We start from the raw sequence: 22,242 nt of genomic DNA on the forward strand, positions 1-22,242 counted from the left end.
ATTGAGGTATTTTTAACTTAAGAACGGGTGACCGGATCTTAATGAAATTCGATATTTAGAAGGAATTCATGTCTTAGAGCTTTTATTTCAAATCCCGACCAGATCTGTTGACATTTGGGGGAGTTGGAGGGGGAAATCGGAAATCTTGGAAAACGCTTAGAGTGGAGGAATCGGGATGAAGCTTGGTGGATAGAATAAGCAAATGTTGTAGATACGTGATTGACGTAACCGTACTGGATTCTCTCTCTTTGGGGGAGTTTGGGGGAGGGGTTCAGTGCTTTGGCGAGTTTGGTGCTTCTGGACGTGCTAGGACGATGAGAATTGGTAGGCGTGTCAGGGAGCTACACAAATTGACTTGATAAAGTCGTTTTCCCAGATTCGACCATCTGGGGGGCTAAAGGAGAGGAAAAATTAGAAAAAATGAGATATTTATAACTTACGAGCGGGTGATCGGATCTTAATGAATTTTGATATTTAGAAGGACATCGTGACTCAGAGCTCTTATTTCAAATCCCGACCGGCATTAAGCCTCTGATTTTCCTTTTGAATGAATCTATTGATTCTTAGAATTTTGTTAGAGCTCATACCATATGAGCTCTTGGCTCTTAGCTCTTCTGGCCTCGTCACAAGTGCCATATGAGCTCTTAGCTCTTGTTGGTATAGTCTATTTATGCAGTCCTACGGGTTTATTATCATAAAGTTTGTGGTAACGAACTGAAAGTAAGGAGCGACGCGGCTCAATTGTAACCGAAACTCTAAAAAAATGGAATTTTGACTATTAAAAGATATATCAAAAGAATCGGCTTATTATGGCGATTTCAAATATATAAGTTTCTTTAAGTTTGGCGTTACACATCAGAGGCTACGAGTGTGAAAAACTTTGCCTGATTTTCAAAAAGTGGGAAATACCCCCTAAAATCTTGGAAAACTCTTAGAATGGAGGGATCAGGATGAAACTTGGTGGGAAAAATAAGCTCTTTACGCTAAAGTTTTTAATTGTTTTAAAAACTAGAATTATGGCAAAGAGTCAAACTTTAGCGTAAAGAGCAAGGGATTGCGGAGGGGACAACCCATTTCATATACGGAGTAATTTCTGTTCGTTTTAAGTTTTAATGTCGCTCCTTACTTTCAGTTAAAAAAACTAATTTTTTTTTTATGTAATTCCTGAACGTTTTTGAATTAATGCATGTTTGATTTTGGCTCTCCACACATAAATTATCAAAATGAAATTTGCATATTAATTCCTTTTTTGGCTAAATGGCTTTTTCTTAGTTTTGATCAGACGATTTTGAGAAATAAGGGGTGGGGAAAGCCTAGTTGCCCTGTAATTTTTCGGTTACATAAAAAGGCAACTATAAATTTTAATTTTTAACGAATGTTTTTATTAGTAAAAAATATATGTAACTTAAGAATTAGCTTACGTAACAAACTTTTATATTCTTAAATTTTTATTATGTATATGAGGGGGTTTGTACCCTCGTGAATACCTCGCTCTTTGCACTAAATCGTAAGTTTTGTCCCAATTCTTTAAGAATGACCCCCTGAATCCGAAAGGCCGTAGAATAAATAGTTGAAATTACAAAAAATACTATAGCATAAAGAGCGAGGTATTTATCTCCTCCTAAATACCTCGCTCTTTATGCTAAAGTATTTTTAGAACCCCTCATATGCGTAATAATCTCTGTTCGTTTTAAGTTTCAATGCTACTCCTTACTTTCAATTGAAAAAACTTTTCGATGTTTACTTTTTCATTGTTTTTTTTTATTGTGATTTTAGAAAATCCTGCGCCCTTTTCATTGAATTTCTGTTCCCCCATGACATATTTCTCCAAGGAAAGATCCTCCCAAATAGCTCCCTTTTATTTAAAAAAGATCAGAAATTAAATAAAAAAAACGAGTTTTTCAACTGAAAGTAAGGAGTAACATTAAAACTGAAAACGAACAACACCTCAACATCTCGCTCTTTACGCTCAAGTTTGAATTTTGTTTCAATTCTTTAAGAATTCCTCCTGAAACACAAGGGTCGTTTAATTAGAACAATAAGAAGCTTTCAAAGTACTAAAAAAAACTTTAGCGTAAAGAGTGTCTGGTCGAGGAGGGGGCAACCCCCTTCATATACGTAATAATTTCTGTTCGTTGTAAGTTTTAATATTGGGCCTTATTTTAGTTAAAAAAAACGTTTTTTTAAATTTTATCTCAACATAAGATTCAGTTGTTTTATCTTTTGTTGGCTGAGACCCAGCTTTATCCACTTACCGAGTTAAATGCTTAAAGTTTGCCTTGCAATTTTTTTTCCATTGATAAATCCGCCTGGAACGTGTGGAACAAACGAGAGAGATCTTATTTTTAAGTTTATGATATTAAGCATACTGATATTACATACATTTTTATTAGAGAATTATCTAAGTGAGATTAGATCATTCTCTAATAAAAAAAAAAGTATATAATATCAGTATGCTGGCTGGATGAATGGATAGGCTTTAAACTAATGAATCAAGTCGATATAACTATATTTTCCTGGTGCGAATTATAGCTGTTACCTCGTAGCAGAAAGTTGCCCTTTAACAAATTCTATTAAATGGGAGATACGGTATTTTGATAACTGGTCTGGTATGCATGTTTATAAAACTCGTATTTCCACTCTAATTAAAGGTGTTATTATAATTGTATTATTGAGTGTACAATAATATATTCACAGATTATTTGATGGATGCTATTTCTTGGGCAATTTAGGGTTGTACCTATTACGCACTAATGATCATTTAATTTGACGTTCTCAACTGCAGTTCACCTTGATATCTTGGTTTTCGTATTTTACTGGTTACAAGTCTTTCTTGATTTGTAGAGTAACTACACAGTTGCTATTAAATCAATATGCATTAATAAATCGAGAAAGATACCTTTAATTCATTATATCAACAAACACTAAAGCTCAAGGTCGCACGCAGAGGAAGACTCAGCCCCACCCCGAAGAAAATATAAATTTCTCTCCAATCCGCCAATACAGAAATTGGGTTCAATTGAATTCCCCTGGGAAATCCACGTAGCCTATCTGCAAAATTGGCATCTACATTGGTGAAAATCTAAAATCAAGAAAACCCACTTATGGAAATTTGTTGTGGATTTGAGAAGGCATGGTAGAACCGCGCTGTACCATGCTGCTTCACCCCATATAAAAGTTTTGGGTAGTAACTCTGAGATCCTTGCAATCACTTTTCTTAAGTAACAGTCCTCTGATTGAAACCAGATTACTGGTTTCAAGACTCAGAGACCCCTCGTGGTTAAGTTACCTAGCATTGATAGAAAAAGGCACATGTTTCGTTGCCGATTTTTCTTCTTTTGTTTCGTTTTCTTCTGAGCTAGGTTTTCCATTATTTTGGAGGAAGGAGGAATCTGGTGCTGACAATGTTTGGAATTGCTTGAAAAATTCCCAATGGATCTAACTTTGAAAGAAAAGAGAAAATGTAAGTCTTTTTGCTTCAATGTTTCCTGTAACTGATTAAAAGAAAAAATTTTCACACTTTTGCCGAAACTCCAGTCCTTGCGGGTTTGACGAATAACAATCAAACAGTTCGTGGTAACGAACTGTAGGAAGGAGCGACCCGGCTCAATAGTAACCAAAAGTCTAAAAAATGGAATTTTGATACCAATAGCTACATCAAAAGAATCGCATTTTAATGCTGATTTTAAATATATAAGTTTCATCAAGTTTAGTCTTACCCATCAAAAGTTACGAGCCTGAGAAAATTTGCGTTATTTTAGAAAATAGGGGGAAACACCCCCTAAAAGTCATAGAATCTTAACGAAAATCACACCATCAGATTCAGCGTATCAGAGAATCCTACTGTAGAAGTTTCAAGCTCTTATCTACAAAAATGTGGAATTTCATATTTTTTGCCAGAAGGCAGATCACGGATGCGTGTTTATTTGTTTGTTTGTTTTTTTTCCCCAGGGGTGATCGTATCGACCCAGTTGTCCTAGAATGTTGCAAGAGGGCTCATTCTAACGGAAATGAAAAGTTTTAGTGCCCCTTTTAAGTGACGAAAAAAATTGGAGGGTATCTAGGCCCCCTCCCACGCTAATTATTTTTCCAAAGTCAACGGACCAAATTTTGAGACTGCCATTTTATTCAGCGTAGTCGAAAAACCTTATAACTATGTCTTTGGGGACGACTTACTCCCCCACAGTCCCCGTGGGAGGGGTTACAAGTTCAAAACTTTGACCAGTGCTTACATATAGTAATGGTTATTGGGAAGTGTACAGGCGTTTTCAGGAGGATTTTTTGGTTGGAGGCAGGGGTTGAGAAGAGGGGAATATGCTGGGGGAACTTTCCATCGAGGAATTTGTCATGGGGGAAGAAAATTTCCATGAAGGGAGCGCAGGATTTACTAGCATTACTGCTAAAAAAAACAATGAAAATGTTTTTTTTTCAGCTGGAAGTAAGCAGCAGCATTAAAACTTAAAATGAACAGAAATTATTATCCATATTAGGGGCTCACCTCCTCCTAATACCTCGCTCTTTACGCCAAAGTATTTTTAGTAATTTCAACTATTTATTCTGCGGCTTTTGTGATTCAGGGGTCATTCTTAATGAATTGGGACAAAATTTAAGCTTTAGTGTAAAGAGCGAGGTACTGAAGAGGGGGCGAACCCCCTCATATATGTAATAAAAACATAAGAATACAAAAGTTCTTTACGCAAGCTAATTTATAAGTTACGTATATCTTTTACTTATAAAAAGATTCATAGAAAATTAAAAGTTCTAGTTGCCTTTTTAATTAACCGAAAATCGGAGGGCAACTAGGCTTCCTCCCCCGCTCTTTTTTTCTCAAAACCATTTGATCAAAATTATGAGAAAGCCATTTAGCCAAAAAAAAATAAATATACAAATTTCGTTTTAATTATTCCTCTGCGGAGAGCCAAAATCAAAACATGCATTGATTCAAAAACGTTCAGAAATTAAATATAAAAAACAAGTTTTTTAAATGAAAGTAAGGAGCGACATTAAAACTTAAAACGAATAGAAATTACTCCGTATATGAAAGGGGCTTTTCCTTCACAACGCCCCGCTCTTTACGCTAAAGTTTTTTACTGTTTTAAAATGTAGAGTTAAGAGAAAGAGTCAAGCTTTAGTGTAAAGAGCGGGGCGTTGAGAAGGAAAAGCCCCTTTCATATACGGAATAATTTCTGTTCGTTTTAAGTTTTAATGTCGCTCCTTGCTTTCATTTAAAAAACTTGTTTTTTTTTTATTTAATCTTATAATAAGACAAAACTTTCAAAAAGGGAATATGTTAAAATTAATACAAAACACATTTGCGACAACTTTAACAATTGAACAGTGCAAACAAAAAAGGGTAAATTAGAAATTGGCTTTTAAAATATATAAAAGCAGAATAGCTCACATATTTTTAATTGACTGTTGGTTTTATGTTTTGTCTTTAATATGAATTTATCCATGCTTCTTTGTTTTACAATAAAGTAGTTTGTTTTCTTGTTATTAACAAAATTCATAACAGGTTAGTATTTAGTTGGATTACGCTGTAAAATGGCAAAAAAATGAACTATTTATCTGTCCAACAATCCCAAAATCAGGGGGGAAACGGTATGTTTAAAAATGTATTGTTTAGAAAAATTTTTGTTCTTTGTTACTATATATAAATTCTCTAATTAAGATTATATTTAAGGGTCCATATCCCTGCTTTTTTTCATATTTATTAGCATAACTTTTAGTATCCTTTTTTGTGCAAATAAGACACTTAAGATGTTTTTTGTTTTTTAACTGAAAGTAAGGAGTAAAATTAAAAATGAAACAAATCGAAATTATTCCATGCTTTAGGTGGGCTGCCCTTCCTCAACCTTCGCTCTTTATGCAAAAGTCTTAAGGTTCTTTTGAATACTTCTTATTCAAAATCGATGGCCTTTGTGCTTGATTGGTCTTTCTTAAAGAATTGTGACGAAAATCTAACGTTTGCGTAAACCCGAGGTTAGAGGAAGTGGTATCCCCCTCATATACAGAACAACTTCTATTCATTTTAAGTTTGAAGGCTGCTCCTTACTTTCGGTTATTTATTTATTTTAATAGCACTTGGTATTAACCAAGTGACATATAGCGATCGCAAATTCTGTCGTTCTGACTGTCCCGGTTTTGCTACTTTAGTCACTTCCAAGTAAGCTAGGATGATGAAATTTGGCAGGCGTATCAGGAACCAAACCAGATTAAAGTAGAAATTGTCGTTTCTCCAAGTCGACCATCTGGGGGGGAGTGGGGGGACGGTTAAATCGGAAAAATTAGAAAAAAGGAGGTACTTTTAACTTACGAACGGGTGATCGTATCTTAATGAAATTTGATGTTGGGAAGGATATCGTGTCTCAGAGCTCTTATTTTAAATCCTGACCGGATCAGGTGACATTGGGGGGAGTTTGGGTGGGGAAACCTAAAATCTTGGAAAACGCTTAGAGTGGAGGGATCGGGATGAAACTTGGTGGGAAAAATAAGCACAAGTCCCAGATACGTGATTGACATAACCGGAACGGATCCGCTCTCTTTGGGGGAGTTGGGGGGGGGGAGGGTTAATTCTGAAAAATTAGAACTTTAACTTATGAAAAAGTGATCGGATCTGATTGAAATTTGATGTTTCGAAGGATATCGTGTCTCAGAGCTCTTATTTTAAATCCTGAAATTATCCGGTGACATTGGGGGGAGTTGGGGGGAGCCTAAAATCTTGCAAAACGCTTAGAGCCGGGGACCGGGATGAAACTTGGTGGGAAAAATACTCACAAGTCCTAGATACGTGATTGGCATAGCAAGAACGGTTCCGCTCTCTTTGGGGGAGTTGGGGGGAGGGTTAATTCTGAAAAATTAGAAAAAATGAGGTATTTTTAACTTACGAAGGAGTAATCAGATCTTAATGAAATTTGATGTTTGGAAGGAAGTTGTGTCTCAGAGCTCTTATTTTAAATCCCGGCTGGATCTGGTGACATTGGGGGGAGTTGGGGGGAACCTAGAATTTTGGAAAACGCTTAGAATGGAGGGATCGGAATGGAACTTGGTGGGAAAAATAAGCACAAGTCCTAGATACGTGATCGAAATAACCGGAACGGATCTGCTCTCTTTGGGGGAGTTGGGGGGAACGGGCTAATTCTAAAACATTAAAAAAATGAGGTATTTTCAACTTTCGAAGAAATGATCGGATCTTTATGAAATTTCATATTTAGAAGAACCTCGTAACTCAGATCTCTTATCTTAAATCCTGACCGGATCCAGTGCCATTTGGGGGGGGGGGCGGAAATCTTGGAAAACGCTTAAAGCGGTGAGATCAGGATGAAACTTGATGGGAAGAATAAGCAAAAGTCCAAGATAAGTGACTGACATAACCGGACCGTATCCGCTCTCTTTGGTGGAGTTGAGGGGGGGGGGGGAAGTAATTCGGAAAAATTGGAATAAATGAGGTATTTGCAACTTACCAACGGGTGATCAGATCGTAATGAAATTTGATGTTTGATCTTGTGCTTTATAACTCTAATTTTATCAAACAGTTTGTGGTAACGAACTGTAGTAAGGAGCGATCCGGCTCAATAGTAACCAAAACTCTAAAAAATTGAATTTTGATATCGATAGCTACATCAAAAGAATCGCATTTTAATGCTGATTTTAAATATATAAGTTTCATCAAGTTTAATGTTACCCATCAAAAGTTACGAGCCTGAGAAAATTTGCCTTATTTAGGAAAATAGGAGGAAACACCCCCTAAAAGTCGTAGGATCTTAACGAAAATGACATCATCAGATTCAACGTATCAGAGAACCCTACTGTAGAAGTTTCAAGCTCCTATCTACAAAAATGTGGAATTTTGTATTTTTTGCCAGAAGACAAATCACGGGTGCGTGTTTATTTGTTTGTTTTTTTGTTTTTTGTTTTTTTTCCCCAGGGGTCATCGTATCGACCAAGTGGTCCTAGAATGTCGCAAGAGGGCTCATTCTAACGGAAATGATAAGTTCTAGTGCCCTTTTTAAGTGACCAAAAAAATTGGAGGTCATCTAGGCCCCCTCCCACGCTCATTTTTTTCCCAAAGTCAACGGATCAAAATTTTGAGATAGCCATTTTGTTCAACATAGTCGAAAACCATAATAACTATGTCTTTGGGGATGGCTTACTCCCCCACAGTGCCTGGGGGAGGGGCTGCAAGTTACAAACTTCGACCAGTGTTTACATATAATAATGGTTATTGGGAAGTGTACAGACGTTTTCAGGGGGATTTTTTTGGTTTTGGGGGTAGGGTTGAGGGGAGGGGGCTATGTGGGAGGATCTTTCCTTGGAGAAATATGTCATGGGGGAAGAAAAATTCAATAAAAAGGGCGCAGGGCGCAGGACAAATCTGGCCACGTTAGAAAAAAACGTCAAATTCAGAGCTTAATATACAATGCTGGGTGTTCGGAGCCTCTCTATTATGGAGTATAATTTGAAAATAACACAACTATACGAGCGATAAAACATATATACCACAACCATAACTCAACTAACGAAAGAACTACTAAGAGATAACACAACTATAAAGCGAAAACAGGTGAAAACTAACGGGAAAATAAACGAACTAAGAGGTGGAAGGGGCCCAGAGAAAAAATATAATCCTTTTCCAATTTTGAGCCTAACTTCCGCAAAGGAGTAATAATGTCAGAAACCCCAAAATACCGAATTATTTTCTTTTCAAACAGTTCGTGGTAACGAACTGTAGTAAGGAGCGACCCGGCTCAACAGTAAACGAAACTCTAAAAAACGGAATTTTGATGCTAAAATATACATTAAAAGAATCAGATTTTCATGCTGATTTTAAATATGTAAGTTTCATCAAATTTAGTTTTTGTCATCAAAAGTTACGAGCCTGAGAAAATTTGCCTTATTTTAGAAAATAGGGGGAAACACCCCCAAAAGTCACAGAATCTTAATTCGGCGTATCAGAGAACCCTGTAGTAAAATTTTCAAGCTCCTATCTACAAAAATGTGGAATTTCGTATTTTTTGCCAGAAGACAAATCACGGGTGCGTGTTTATTTGTTTGTTTGTTTTTTTTTCTTTACCCCAGGGGTCATCGTATCGACCAAGTGGTCCTAGAATGTCGCAAGAGGGCTCATTCTAACGGAAATGGAAAATTCTAGTGCCCTTTTTAAGTGACCAAAAAAATTGGAGGGCACCTAGGCCCCCTCCCACGCTCATTTTTTCTCCAAAGTCAACAGATCAAAATTTTGAGATAGCCATTTTGTTCCGCATAGTCAAAAACCATAATAACTATGTCTTTGGGAATGACTTACTCCCCCAAAGTCCCTGGGGGAGGGGCTGCAAGTTACAAACTTCGACCAGTGTTTACATATAATAATGGTTATTGGGAAGTGTACAGTCGGTTTCAGGGGATTTTTTTTTGGTTTTGGGGGTGGGGTTGAGGGGAGGGGGCTATGTGGGAGGATCTTTCCATGGAGAAATATGTCATGGAGGAACAGAAATTCAATGAAAAGGGCGCAGGATTTTCTAAAATTACTATAGAAAAACAAAGAAAAACAAACATGGAAAAGTTTTTTTTCAATTGAAAGTAAAGAGTAGCATTAAAACTTAAAACGAAATGAGATTATTACGCATATGAGGGGTTCTAAAAATACTTTAGCATAAAGAGCGAGGTATTTAGGAGGAGATAAATACCTCGCTCTTTATGCTATAGTATTTTTAGTAATTTCAACTATTTATTCTACGGCTTTTCTGATTCAGGGGTCATTCTTAAAGAATTGGGACAAAACTTACGATTTAGTGTAAAGAACGAGGTATTAACGAGGGTAAAAACCCTCTCATATACAAAATAAAAATTAAAGAATATAAAAGTTTGTTACGTAATATAATTCTTAAGTTACGTATATTTTTTACTAATAGAAAAATTCGTTAAAAATAAAAATTTATAGTTGCCTTTTTATGTAACCGAAAAATTGCATGGCAACTAGGCCTCCTTTCCCATCCCTTATTTCTCAAAATCGTCTGATCAAAACTAAGAGAAAGCCATTTAGCCAAAAAAGGAATTAATATTCAAATTTCATTTTAATAATTTATGTGTGGAGAACCAAAATCAAACATGCATTAATTCAAAAACGTTCAGAAATTACATAAAAAAAAATTAGTTTTTTTAACTGAAAGTAAGGAGCGACATTAAAACTTAAAACGAACAGAAATTACTCCGTATATGAAATGGGTTGTCCCCTCCGCAATCCCTCGCTCTTTACGCTAAAGTTTGACTCTTTGTCACAATTCTGCTTTTTAATACAATTAAAAGCTTTAGCGTAGAGAGCGAGGGATTGCGGAGGGGACAACCCATTTCATATACGGAGTAATTTCTGTTCGTTTTAAGTTTTAATGTCGCTCCTTACTTTCAGTAAAAAAACTAGTTTTTTTTTATGTAATATCCTGACGAGATCCAGTGACACTGGGGGGAGTTGGAGTGGGGAAACCGGAAATCTTGGAAACCGGAATTCTTGGAAAACGCTTAGAGTGGCGAGATCGGGATGAAACTTGATGGGAAGAATAAGCACAAGCTATAGATACATGATTGACATAATTGGAACGGATCCGTTCTCTTTGGGGGAGCTGCGGGTTGTTAATTTGGAAAAATTAGAAAATTTGTGGCATTTTTAACTTAAGAACCGATGACCGGATCTTAATGAAATTTGATATTTAGAAGGACCTCGTGACTCAGAGCTCTTATTTTTAATCCTGACCGGCATTAAGCCTCTGATTTTCCCTTTAAAGCAATCTATTGATTCTTAAAATTTTGCTAGAGCTCATGCCATATGAGCTCTTGGCTCTTCCGACCTCGTCACAAGTGCCATATGAGCTCTTAGCTCTTGTTGTTGGCTTAACTTCTGACCGTTGTTCAACCACATCAAGAAATCCCCCCTCTTCCGTGTAAAATTGCCCCTGGAGGCTTCTCTCCTCCTGTAAAATGTTCCTTGGTAGAAAATCTCCCACAAATAGGCATAGGCATCACCAATCATTCTTTTATCGACATGATAAAATTGGCCTGAACAGTCCGTCAGTCATGTATGAACTTCTACGTGTGGAGATTTTGGATACGACATTAATTATCTCGGGACACAAAACAAATACTGGAACCGTATTATTTGTCGTTAAAATGTTTCTTTTATCAAACAGTTCGTGGTAACGAACTGTAGTAAGGAGCGACCCGGCTCAGTAGTAAACGAAACTCTAAAAAACGGAATTTTGATACTAATAGATACATCAAAAGAATTGAATTTTTATGCTAATTTTAAATATATAAGTTTCATCAAATTTGGTCTTACTCATCAAAAGTTACGAGCCTGAGAAAATTTGGAAAATTTTCCAATTCGTTCCAAGGCAGGAACGAGCCTGTCTTGTTTTGGAAAATAGGGGAAAACACCCCCTCAAAGTCATATAATCTTAATATAGGTCACACCATCAGAGAACCTTATTGTAAAAGTTTCAAGCTCCTATCTACAAAAATGTGGAACTTCGTATTTTTTGCCAGAAGACCGGTCACGGGTGCGTGTTTATTTGTTTGTTTTTTGTTGTTTTTTTTCCCAGGGGTGATCGTATCGACCAAGTGGTCCTAGAATGTCACGAGAGGGCTCATTCTAACGGAAATTAAAGGTTTAAGTGCCCTTTTTAAGTGACCAAAAAAATTGGAGGGCACCTAGGCCCTCTCCCACGCTAATTTTTTCCCAAAGTCAACGGATCAAAATTTTTAGATGACCATTTTGTTCAGCATAGTTGAAAAACATAATAACTATGTCTTTGGGGCTGACTTACTCCCCCACAGTCCCGGGGGAGGGGCTACAAGTTACAAACTTTGACCAGTGTTTACATACAGTAATGGTTATTGGGAAGTGTACAGACCTTTTCAGGGTATTTCTTGTTTTGGGGGGGGGGTTGAAGGAAGGGGGCTACCTGAGAGGATTTTCCCTTGGAGGAATTTGTTATGGAAGAAGAATTCCATGAAGTGGGCGCAGGATTTTCTAACATTATTTAAAAAACAGAACAATGAAAAAATAAACATGAAAAAGTTTTTTCCTCTGAAAGTAAGGACCAGTATCAAAACTTAAAACGAACAGAGATTATTACGCATATGGGGGGCTCAATTCTTCCTAAGTACCTCGCTCTTTACGCTAAAGTGTTTTTAGTAATTTCAACTATTTATTTTACAGCCTTTGTGATTCAATGGTCAATCTTAAAGAATTGGGGTAAAATTAAAGCTTTAGTCTAAAGAGTGAGGCATTAACGAAGGGTAAACCCCCTCATATACAGAATAAAAATATATGAATATAGAAGTTCGTTACGTAAGATAATTTGTAAGTTACATATATTTTTTACCAATAAAAACGTTCATTAGAAATTAAAAATTCTAGTTGCCTTTTTAAGTAACCGAAAAATTGGAGGGCAACTAGGCCTCCTCCCCCACCCTTTTTCTCAAAATCGTTTGATCAAACCTAAGAGAAAGCCATTTAGCAAAAAAAAAAAAAAATTATACTCAAATTTCGTTATAAATATCCATTTGCGGAGAGCCAAAATCGAACATGCATTAATTCAAAAACATTCAGAAATTAAATAAAAAAAACAATTTTTTTTAATTGAAAGTAAGGAGCGACGTTAAAACTTAAAACGAACAGAAATTACTCCGTGTATGAAAGGATCTGTTCCTTCCACAACGTCCCGCTCTTTACGCTAAAGTTATTTACTGTTTTATAAAGTAGAATTGAGAGAAAGAGTCAAACTTTAGCGTAAAGAGCGGGGCGTTGAGGAGGGAATAGCCCCTGTCATACACGGAGTAATTTCTGTTCGTTTTAAGTTTTAATGTCGTTCCTTACTTTCAGTTCAAAAAACTTGTTTTCTTTTTTTATTTAATATTCATAAGAACCAGAAGCTTGACAATACTTTTTTAATTCTGCGTTCCTCAAACGTCAATTTTAGCTAAACAAAGATGGTACCAACTATTTTGATTGAAGATTTTTCCTCTGTGTTTTGTTTACTATCCTATTTTAAGGCATTTATTGTATTTGCCCCTTTCTAATAGCTTGTTTCCAATATATAAAATAACCGATCAAGTATTTAAGATCCTCTTTTTTCTTTTAGGTGACATGGATAAAGAACAATGAGCCAGTAGCTATTGACGCAGAAAGAATAAAGGTTATGAAGAATGGGTCCAAACATGTTCTCTCAATTAAGTCTGTCAAATCTTCGGATTTCGGAAATTACAGCTGCATTGCTATGAACAGTATTGGAGAAACCAAAGCGGATATTGAGGTTACTGGTAAGGTCTCTTCTTTGAGTTACTAAAAGAAAAATATATAGTTTATTTTGCGGTGACAACAAGCAAGGGTTTTAACAGGGGAAGACAGACGGCTTCATCTTCCCTGATTTTTTTGTCGGTCCAGTTGAATATTTTGTTAGTTGTAAAAAAACAAAAAACAAAAAAAAACACAAAAACTATCAAACACCCACGCACCGTGTGAAATACCAAATATAGTAGCATTACAAAAGTATAGTATACGATAGTATATTACTAGTTTACCCGTTACACAATGGGAGGAGAAGAAAGATAAACAGAAGTAGTGAAGTCTGAATAGAAGGCAAAGCTATGCACAAAAAAGGCGAACAAAACACATAAATGCTGTATATTGTGCAATCCAATTCCATCATTTAAGTAATTAATCTTGATCAATGAGGAATATCATTTTCAAAATGTACTATAGGTAGGTAATAATTTTTACGGAAGGGGGGAGAGGTATTGAGGTCTAGATCTGCTACAAAACATCGGTTGTGCAAAAATAAAAACTTAAAATTGTTTACACGGAATCCATGAAAATTTATTTTTACTAAAGATAGTCCTTGTCGGTCAACAATTTAGCTCCAAACGAAAAGCAGGTTTCGTCCCTGAAGGAGGGTGGAATGATGTCGTAAGGAAAGATTTAATAGAAATGGGAACTTCTTGGGGGGATGTAAAAAGGGAGGCTTTAAATAGATTGGGATTGAGGAGGAGTGTGCGTAGCTGTGTTGGCCTCAGGTGGCTTGGATCTGCAGTGAGTTATTAGTAGTAGTAGTACTACATCATCCCTGCATTTAAGAAGCCTATTATAATTGATTTTTAGTAATTTTCGGCATTCAATAAACAATCGTAACCGCTTTCAAAAGAACTTATTGAGACCTGTTGCAATCAATTAATGGCTCATTTTCCTTCACAGCTCGATAAGTTGTAATTCATTCTTTTACAGATCTTTCTCTCAATTCTATTTTATTAAACAGTAAAAAACTTTAGCGTAAAGAGCGGGGCGTTGAGAAGGGAAGAGCCCCTTTCATACACGGAGTAATTTCTGTTCGTTTTAAGTTTTAATGTCGCTCCTTACTTTCAATTAAAAAAACTAGTTCTTTTATTTAATTTCTGAACGTTTTTGAATTAATGCATGTTTGATTTTGGCTCTCCGCACATAAATTATTAAAATTAAATTTGCATATTAATTCTTTTTTTGGCTAAATGGCTTTCTCTTAGTTTTGATCAGACGATTTTGAGAAATAAGGGGTGGGGAAGGAGGCCTAGTTGCCCTCCAATTTTTCGGTTACTTAAAAATGCAACTAGAGCTTTTAATTTTTAACGACCGTTTTTATTAGTAAAAAATATACGTAACTCAAGAATTAACTTACCTAACAAACTTCTATATTCTTACATTTTTATTATGTATATGAGGGGGTTTTTCCCCTCGTTAATACCTCGCTCTTTACACTAAAGCCTAAGTTTTGTCCCAATTCCTTAAGAATGACCCGTGAATCAGAAAGGCCGTAGAATAAATAGTTGAAATTACTAATATTACTTTAGCATAAAGAGCGAGGTATTTAGGAGGAGAAGAGCCCCTTATATGCGCAATAATCTCTGTTCGTTTTAAGTTTTAATGCTACTCCTTACTTTCAATTGAAAAAACTTTTTCATGTTTGTTTTTTCATTGTTTTTTTTTTGTAGTAATGCTAGAGAATCCTGCGCCCATTTCATTGAATTTCTCTTCCCCCATGACCTATTCCTCCAAGGAAAGATCCTCCCACATAACCCCTTCCCCTCAACCCCCCCCCCCCCAACCAAAAAACCCTGAACACTTCCTGTACACTTCCCAATAACCATTACTGTATGTAAACACTGGTCAAAGTTTGTAACTAATAGCCCCTCCCCTGGGGACTGTGGGGGAGTAAGTCATCCCCAAAGACATAGTCATTATGATTTTCGACTATGCTGAACAAAATGGCTATCTCAAAATTTCGATCGCTTGACTTTGGGAAAAAATGAGCGTGCGAGGGGGCCTAGGTGCCCTTCAATTTTTTTGGTCACTTAAAAAGGGCACTAGAACTTTTCATTTCCGTTAGAATGAGCCGTCTTGCAACACTCTAGGACCACTAGGTTGATACGATGATCCCCGGGAAAAAAAACAACAAATAAACACGCACCCGTGATTTCTGGCAAAAAATGCGAAGCTCCACATTTTTATAGATAGGAGCTTGAAACTTTTACAACAGGTTTCTTTGATACGCTGAATGCGATGGTGTGATTTTCGTTAAGATTCTATGACTTTTAGGAGGTGTTTCCCCCTATTGTCCAAAATAAGGCAAATTTTCTCAGGCTCGTAACTTTTGATGACAAAGACTAAATTTGATGAAACTTATATGTTTAAAATCAAACAGTTCGTGGTAACGAACTGTAGTAAGGAGCGACCCGGCTCAATAGTAACCAAAACTCTAAAAAATGGAATTTTGATACCAATAGCTACATCAAAAGAATCGCATTTTAATGCTGGTTTTAAATATATAAGTTTCATCAAGTTTAGTCTTACCCATCAAAAGTTACGAGCCTGAGAAAATTTGCGTTATTTTTAGAAAATAGGGGGAAACGCCCCCTAAAAGTCATAGAATCTTAACGAAAATCACACCATCAGATTCAGCGTATCAGAGAACACTACTGTAGAAGTTTCAAGCTCCTATCTACAAAAATGTGGAATTTTGCATTTTTTGCCAGAAGGCAGATCACGGATGCGTGTTTATTTGTTTTTTTTTTTTTTTTTTTTTTTTTTTTTTTTTTTTTTTTTTTTTTTTTTTTTTTTCCAGGGGTGATCGTATCGACCCAGTTGTCCTAGAATGTTGCAAGAGGGCTCATTCTAACGGAAATGAAAAGTTCTAGTGCCCTTTTTAAGTGACCAAAAAAATTGGAGGGCAACTAGGCCCCCTCCCACGCTAATTATTTTCCCAAAGTCAACGGATCAAAATTCTTAGATAGCCATTTTATTCAGCGTAGTCGAAAAACCTTATAACTATGTCTTTGGGGACGACTTATTCCCCCACAGTCCCCGTGGGAGGGGCAACAAGTTACAAACTTTGACCTGTGCTTACATATAGTAATGGTTATTGGGAAGTATACAGGCGTTTTCAGGAGGATTTTTTTGGTTTGGGGGAGGGGTTGAGAAGAGGGGGATATGCTGGGGGAACTTTCCTTAGAGAATTTGTAATGGGAGAAGAAAACTTCCATGAAGGGAGAGCAGGATATAGGCTACTAGCATTATTTAAAAAAAAAAAAAACAATTAAAAAATAAAAGTGAAAAAGCTTTTTCAGTTGGAAGTAAGGAACAGCAATAAAACTTAAAACAAACAGAAATTATTACCCATATGAGGGGCTCACCTCCCTCAGGAAAAACAATTAAAAAATAAAAGTGAAAAAGCTTTTTTCAGCTGGAAGTAAGGAACAGCAATAAAACTTAAAACAAACAGAAATTATTACCCATATGAGGGGCTCACCTCCTTCTAATACCTCGCTCTTTACGCAAGTATAGAGCGAGGTATTAAGTATTTTCAGTAATTTCAACTACTTGTTCTACGGCTTTTGTGATTCAGGGGGTCATTCTTAATGAATTGGGATAAAATTTAAGCTTTAGTGTAAAGAGCGAGGTACTGACGATGGGGCGAATCCCCTCATATATGTAATAAAAACATGAGAATACAAAAGTTCTTTACGTAAGCTAATTTATAAGTTACGTAAATCTTTTACCAATAAAAAGATTCGTAAAAAATTAAAAGTTCTAGTTGCCTTTTTAATTAACCGAAAAATCGGGGGGCAACTAGGTTTCTTCCCCCGCTCTTTTTTTCTCAAAATCATTCGATCAAAATTATGAGAAAGCCATTAAGCCAAAAAAAAAATATGTAAATTTCGTTTTGATTATTCCTCTGCGGAGAGCCAAAATCAAAACATGCATTGATTCAAAAACGTTCAGAAATTAAATAAAAAAAACAAGTTTTTTTAACTGAAAGTAAGGAGCGACATTAAAACTTAAAACGCACAGAAATTACTTCGTATATGAAAGAGGCTGCTTCCTCATCAACGCCCCGCTCTTTACGCTAAAGTTTTTTACTGTTTTAAAAAGAAGAATTGAAAGAAAGAGTCAAACTTTAGCGTAAAGAGCGGGGCGTTGATGAGGAAGCAGCCTCTTTCATATACGAAGTAATTTCTGTGCGTTTTAAGTTTTAATGTCGCTCCTTACTTTCAGTTAAAAAAACTTGTTTTTTTTATTTAATTAGCATAAAAATCCGATTCTTTTGATGTATCTTTTAGTAACAAAATTCTGTTTGTTAGAGTTTCGTTTACTATTGAGCCGGGTCGCTCCTTACTATAGTTCGTTACCACGAACTGTTTGATAGACAATTCTTTGCGTATTTATCTATGGGTATAAGCTATCGCTATTTTTGCTTAGTTTCTAAAGTTCTTTGTTGCTGAAAGATTATTTTGATAATTTTTTTTTTAATGAATTCATTTGATATTCAATCTGCGTTCAATAGGACACAATAATTGCGCTTATTCAACAAGCTATTGCAGTGCCGTTGAACGTGAGGTAGGATATGATTAAATTCAAATTAATGAGCTCCAGGATCTGAAAACAACAAATACTTGGTGGTTGTGATTCACATCATTCCTTATAAAACTATCTCCTAGTTTAACATATCAAGTTCAATCCTCACGAGGAAAAGTTTTTGTCTACAAATAAGTGGCTCTTGAGTGACTTTCCACAAAAGATGTTCCAGATTGAGAGGTTTTAGTTTTATATGTTTACTTAACGCTTGTCCCACTCTACTGTTGCACATATTAATATAATGACTGAAGTTATGTTTACTTATACGTATGTGGATTTGTATGGGCAAGATGGTTTGCTATTAGATCAGAATAATAAATATAGGTAAGTTACACAACTAAAGTTATAATAGTAAAATATAATATGGAAGCACATAGGGGAGAGAGAGGGTGGAAAAATACGAACAAAACTTAAGATTTATCCAAAAAATTAAGGGCATTACGGAAACAATTCTGAGATGTTGATGGGTTTCTTCTCTTTTTTTTTATTTTGAGATGGATGATATTGTTACTAGGCTTATTAATTACGAAAAAAAAATAATCTCCGTCGTTTCAAAGATTTGAATCAAATGTGGAAGAGTTCCGAAAAAAATATCTATTTTTTTTAATGTTGTTCATCAGCTACTGTCCTGGCAGTTTGAAAACCTTGACTCAGTATAAGTCTTTTTCTTACTAGGTAACCCAGATGGCTGACGTGGTTCAACTTTCTGATTTTAAAGGTTTTTCCTTTTTGATGAATCTAGATTGAAATAGATTGTCCAGCCCTACCTCATACACCTTTGGTCGCCTGTTCAGATTGCAAAAAAGAATAATAAAGTATGTTCTTCCAGACACGAATGCAATGAGAAGGATTCTTCGATCCTGCCCTTAATCAAGGTTTTCTGACAATTTTCCCCCAGCAGTTTTTATTTTTTTTTTTTTAGTTACTTGCCTTTTTTGTACTTTACTTCGTCCCCCCTCCTTTGAAAGACACACGTGTAAATTAGAAAAAAAAAACTATACAATGGAAGAGTAGCTTTTCGCTAACTCAGATAGCTGTTGAGTTTCAAACAGTTCGTGGTAACGAACTGTAGTAAGGAGCGACCCGGCTCAATAGTAACCAAAACTCTAAAAAAATGGAATTTTGATACCAATAGCTACATCAAAAGGATCGCATTTTAATGCTGATTTTAAATATATAAGTTTCATCAAGTTTAGCCTTACCCATCAAAAGTTACGAGCCTGAGAAAATTTGCGTTATTTTAGAAAATAGGGGGAAACACCCCCTAAAAGTCATAGAATCTTAACGAAAATCACACCATCAGATTCAGCGTATTAGAGAACCCTACTGTAGAAGTTCCTAGTCAAGCTCCTATCTACAAAAATGTAGAATTTTGCATTTTTTGCCAGAAGGCAGATCACGGATGCGTGTTTATTTGTTTTTTTTTTTTTTTTTTTTTTTCAGGGGTGATCGTATCGACCCAGTTGTCGGAGAATGATGCAAGAGGGCTCATTCTAACGGAAATGAGAAGTTCTAGTGCCCTTTTTAAGTGACCAAAAAAATTGGAGGGCACCTAGGCCCCCTGCCACGCTAATTATTTTCCCAAAGTCAATGGATCAAAATTCTAAGATAGCCATTTTATTCAGCGTAGTCGAAAAACATTATAACTATGTCTTTGGGGACGACTTATTCCCCCACAGTCCCCGTGGGAGGGGCAACAAGTTACAAAATTTGACCAGTGCTTACATATAGTAATGGTTATTGGGAAGTGTACAGGCGTTTTCAGGAGGATTTTTTTTGGTTGGGGGAGGGGTTGAGAAGAGGGGGATATGCTGGGGGAACTTTCCATCGAGAATTTTTCATGGGAGAAGAAAATTTCCATGAAGGGAGAGCAGGATTTACTAGCATTATTTAAAAAAAAAAACAATTAAAAAATAAATATGAAAAATTTTTTCAGCTGGAAGTAAGGAACAGCATTAAAACTTAAAACAAACAGAAATTATTACCCATATGAGGGGCTCACCTCCTTCTAATACCTCGCTCTTTACGCTAAAGTATTTTTAGTAATTTCAACTATTTATTCTACGGCTTTTGTGATTCAGGGGTCATTCTTAATGAATTGGGACAAAATTTAAGCTTTAGTGTAAAGAGCAAGGTACTGACGAGGGGGCGAACCCGCTCATATATGCAATAAAAACATGAGAATACCAAAGTTCTTTACGTAAGCTAATTTATAAGTTACGTAAGTCTTTTACTAATAAAAAGATTCGTAAAAAATTAAAAGTTCTAGTTGCCTTTTTAATTAACCAAAAAATCGGAGGTTAACTAGGCTTGCTCCCCCGCTCTTTTTTTCTCAAAATCATTCGATCAAAGTTATGAGAAAGCCATTTAGCCAACAAAAATAAATATACAAATTTCGTTTTAATTATTCCTCTGCGGAGAGCCAAAATCAAAACATGCATTGATTCAAAAACGTTCAGAAATTAAATAAAAAAAAACAAGTTTTTTTAACTGAAATCAACGCCCCGCTCTTTACGCTAAAGTTTTTTATTGTTTTAAAAAGAAGAATTGAGAGAAAGAGTCATACTTTAGCGTAAAGAACGGGGCGTTGATGAGGAAGCAGCCTCTTTCATATACGAAGTAATTTCTGTTCGTTTTAAGTTTTAATGTCGCTCGTTACTTTCATTTAAAAAAACTTGTTTTTTTTTATTTAATCACTTTCAGAAATTGAGCTGTGTATGTCCTGGAAAGTGTTTACAAGTTTCTGCAATTGTTCCTTATCCCCTCTTAGTTACTGGATTGAATTATACTGTGCATGTATGCTAAAAAGATGTTAGATCTGCCTAATGTATGTGAAGACAGACTATAATATCATAATTACTTGATAGAGATATTACCTTTTTTAATTTATATTAAAATATCTTCTTTATCAAATATTCACTATTCACTTTGTCATTTTTTTACTCATAATTTCAATAACCAAGAGCTTTGCCACACAAAAATCTGCCAAAATTTAGACTCTTTTTCTCTCTTATTTCTTCTTTATCATGGGACTCAACTCTTGCTAACTTGTTAAAGTTAATTCTGTGTGGCCTATATAAAGCATATGTAAAATCAGCGGAAGATGTACAGTTAAGCACTTTAAAGAGCATTCCTCGGCCCTAATTGGGATTTTTGGTTTGTTATTTGAGGTTTCGTTCACCTAATTCAACAGCGTTATGATTTAGTGAAAAGCTCTTTATACCCTTTACAGTAGCGTAATAAAATTACTAGAAAATATAATACACCCTAAGTAGCCTAAGGGTTGAGGTGAGCTCCCGGGCTCCAGAACAAACCATTAGCCAATAGGAGTGTTTTTCCCTAATTTGTGTTTTCACCCTTAAAATAAATGAATATCTGAAGCAAAATCTGCGCCATTTTTAATTGTGGTTGATTCCTTTCCCAATCCCAAGTAACATCAATCGTACGCGGATGAACCATCCGCAGAATCCTCATTAGCAAACCTCTAGAATGCACAAAAGCAAATTTATCCGATAATATTTACAAACCTACGGACACCCTAGTTTCTCCATTTGACCTTCTTAAATCACCTTAAAAGATCAGTTATTTTTTTTTTTTTTTATCAAGGGAAATTAGTGAAATCAGGTTTAAAAATCGAGTTGGAGTCTATGCCTCGACAAAAAATGCAAAGTTTAAGTCGCTCAGCTAAATTGTTGTCGAATTCCCTGTCCCAATCTTGCGATAAATTCTTTCAGCCGGAGAATCACCCTAAGATACGGAAATTTCGAATGCTGGTTATTCAGATGATATTTGTGCCATCCTATTAAGCTGGGGACTAAAGGACACAATTTATCTCGATATTTTGCAATCAATGGTTTGAAAAGCTTGAGTGGGTTTAATTGAATGTGAATTGGGTCACTATCTTAGTATCGTTGCAAAAGATCAGTCTTCATAGATGGAAACGTTTGACTCAAAGGACCTCCCAGGGAAAATGGAAAAAATGTCGTAAATCTTTCAGAATCTTCTGCTCCTCTAGGAGTAAATATCTTGGTACCCCTCCAAACTCACTATCCTTCAATTAAAGATTTTTGGTCCTATATGATTTCTAGCATCTTTATATTATCTTTTAGCATAGCTAGAATGCTATTGTTTTTTCTTTTAGGACGTCCAACGATGGGGATGCTGAAAACTTCGCCGTTTATAGATGGTGTCAGAGTTCAATATCAAATTGAAAGCCACGACTCAGTTGATGAAGTTAAAATCAAATACAAACCAGTCAAGGTAAGAATATCGAAGCATTTTTGTGGTTTCAGTTGAACTTCGCTTTG

General features: G+C 35.8%; 1 protein-coding gene across 1 annotated transcript in view; it reads left to right on the forward strand.

The window, feature by feature from the left end:
* LOC136031165 (neural cell adhesion molecule 2-like) overlaps window positions 1–22,242 on the forward strand; it is a 277,308-nt gene that overhangs the window by 213,382 nt on the left and 41,684 nt on the right. Inside the window, exons 8-9 of the mRNA XM_065710513.1 lie at window positions 13,137–13,314; window positions 22,077–22,195. Of these exons, the coding sequence (XP_065566585.1) occupies window positions 13,137–13,314; window positions 22,077–22,195 (297 nt within the window). The remainder of the gene's footprint in view (window positions 1–13,136; window positions 13,315–22,076; window positions 22,196–22,242) is intronic.

The sequence above is a fragment of the Artemia franciscana genome, chromosome 1, assembly GCF_032884065.1.
Source record: "Artemia franciscana chromosome 1, ASM3288406v1, whole genome shotgun sequence".
Lineage (NCBI taxonomy): Eukaryota > Metazoa > Arthropoda > Branchiopoda > Anostraca > Artemiidae > Artemia > Artemia franciscana.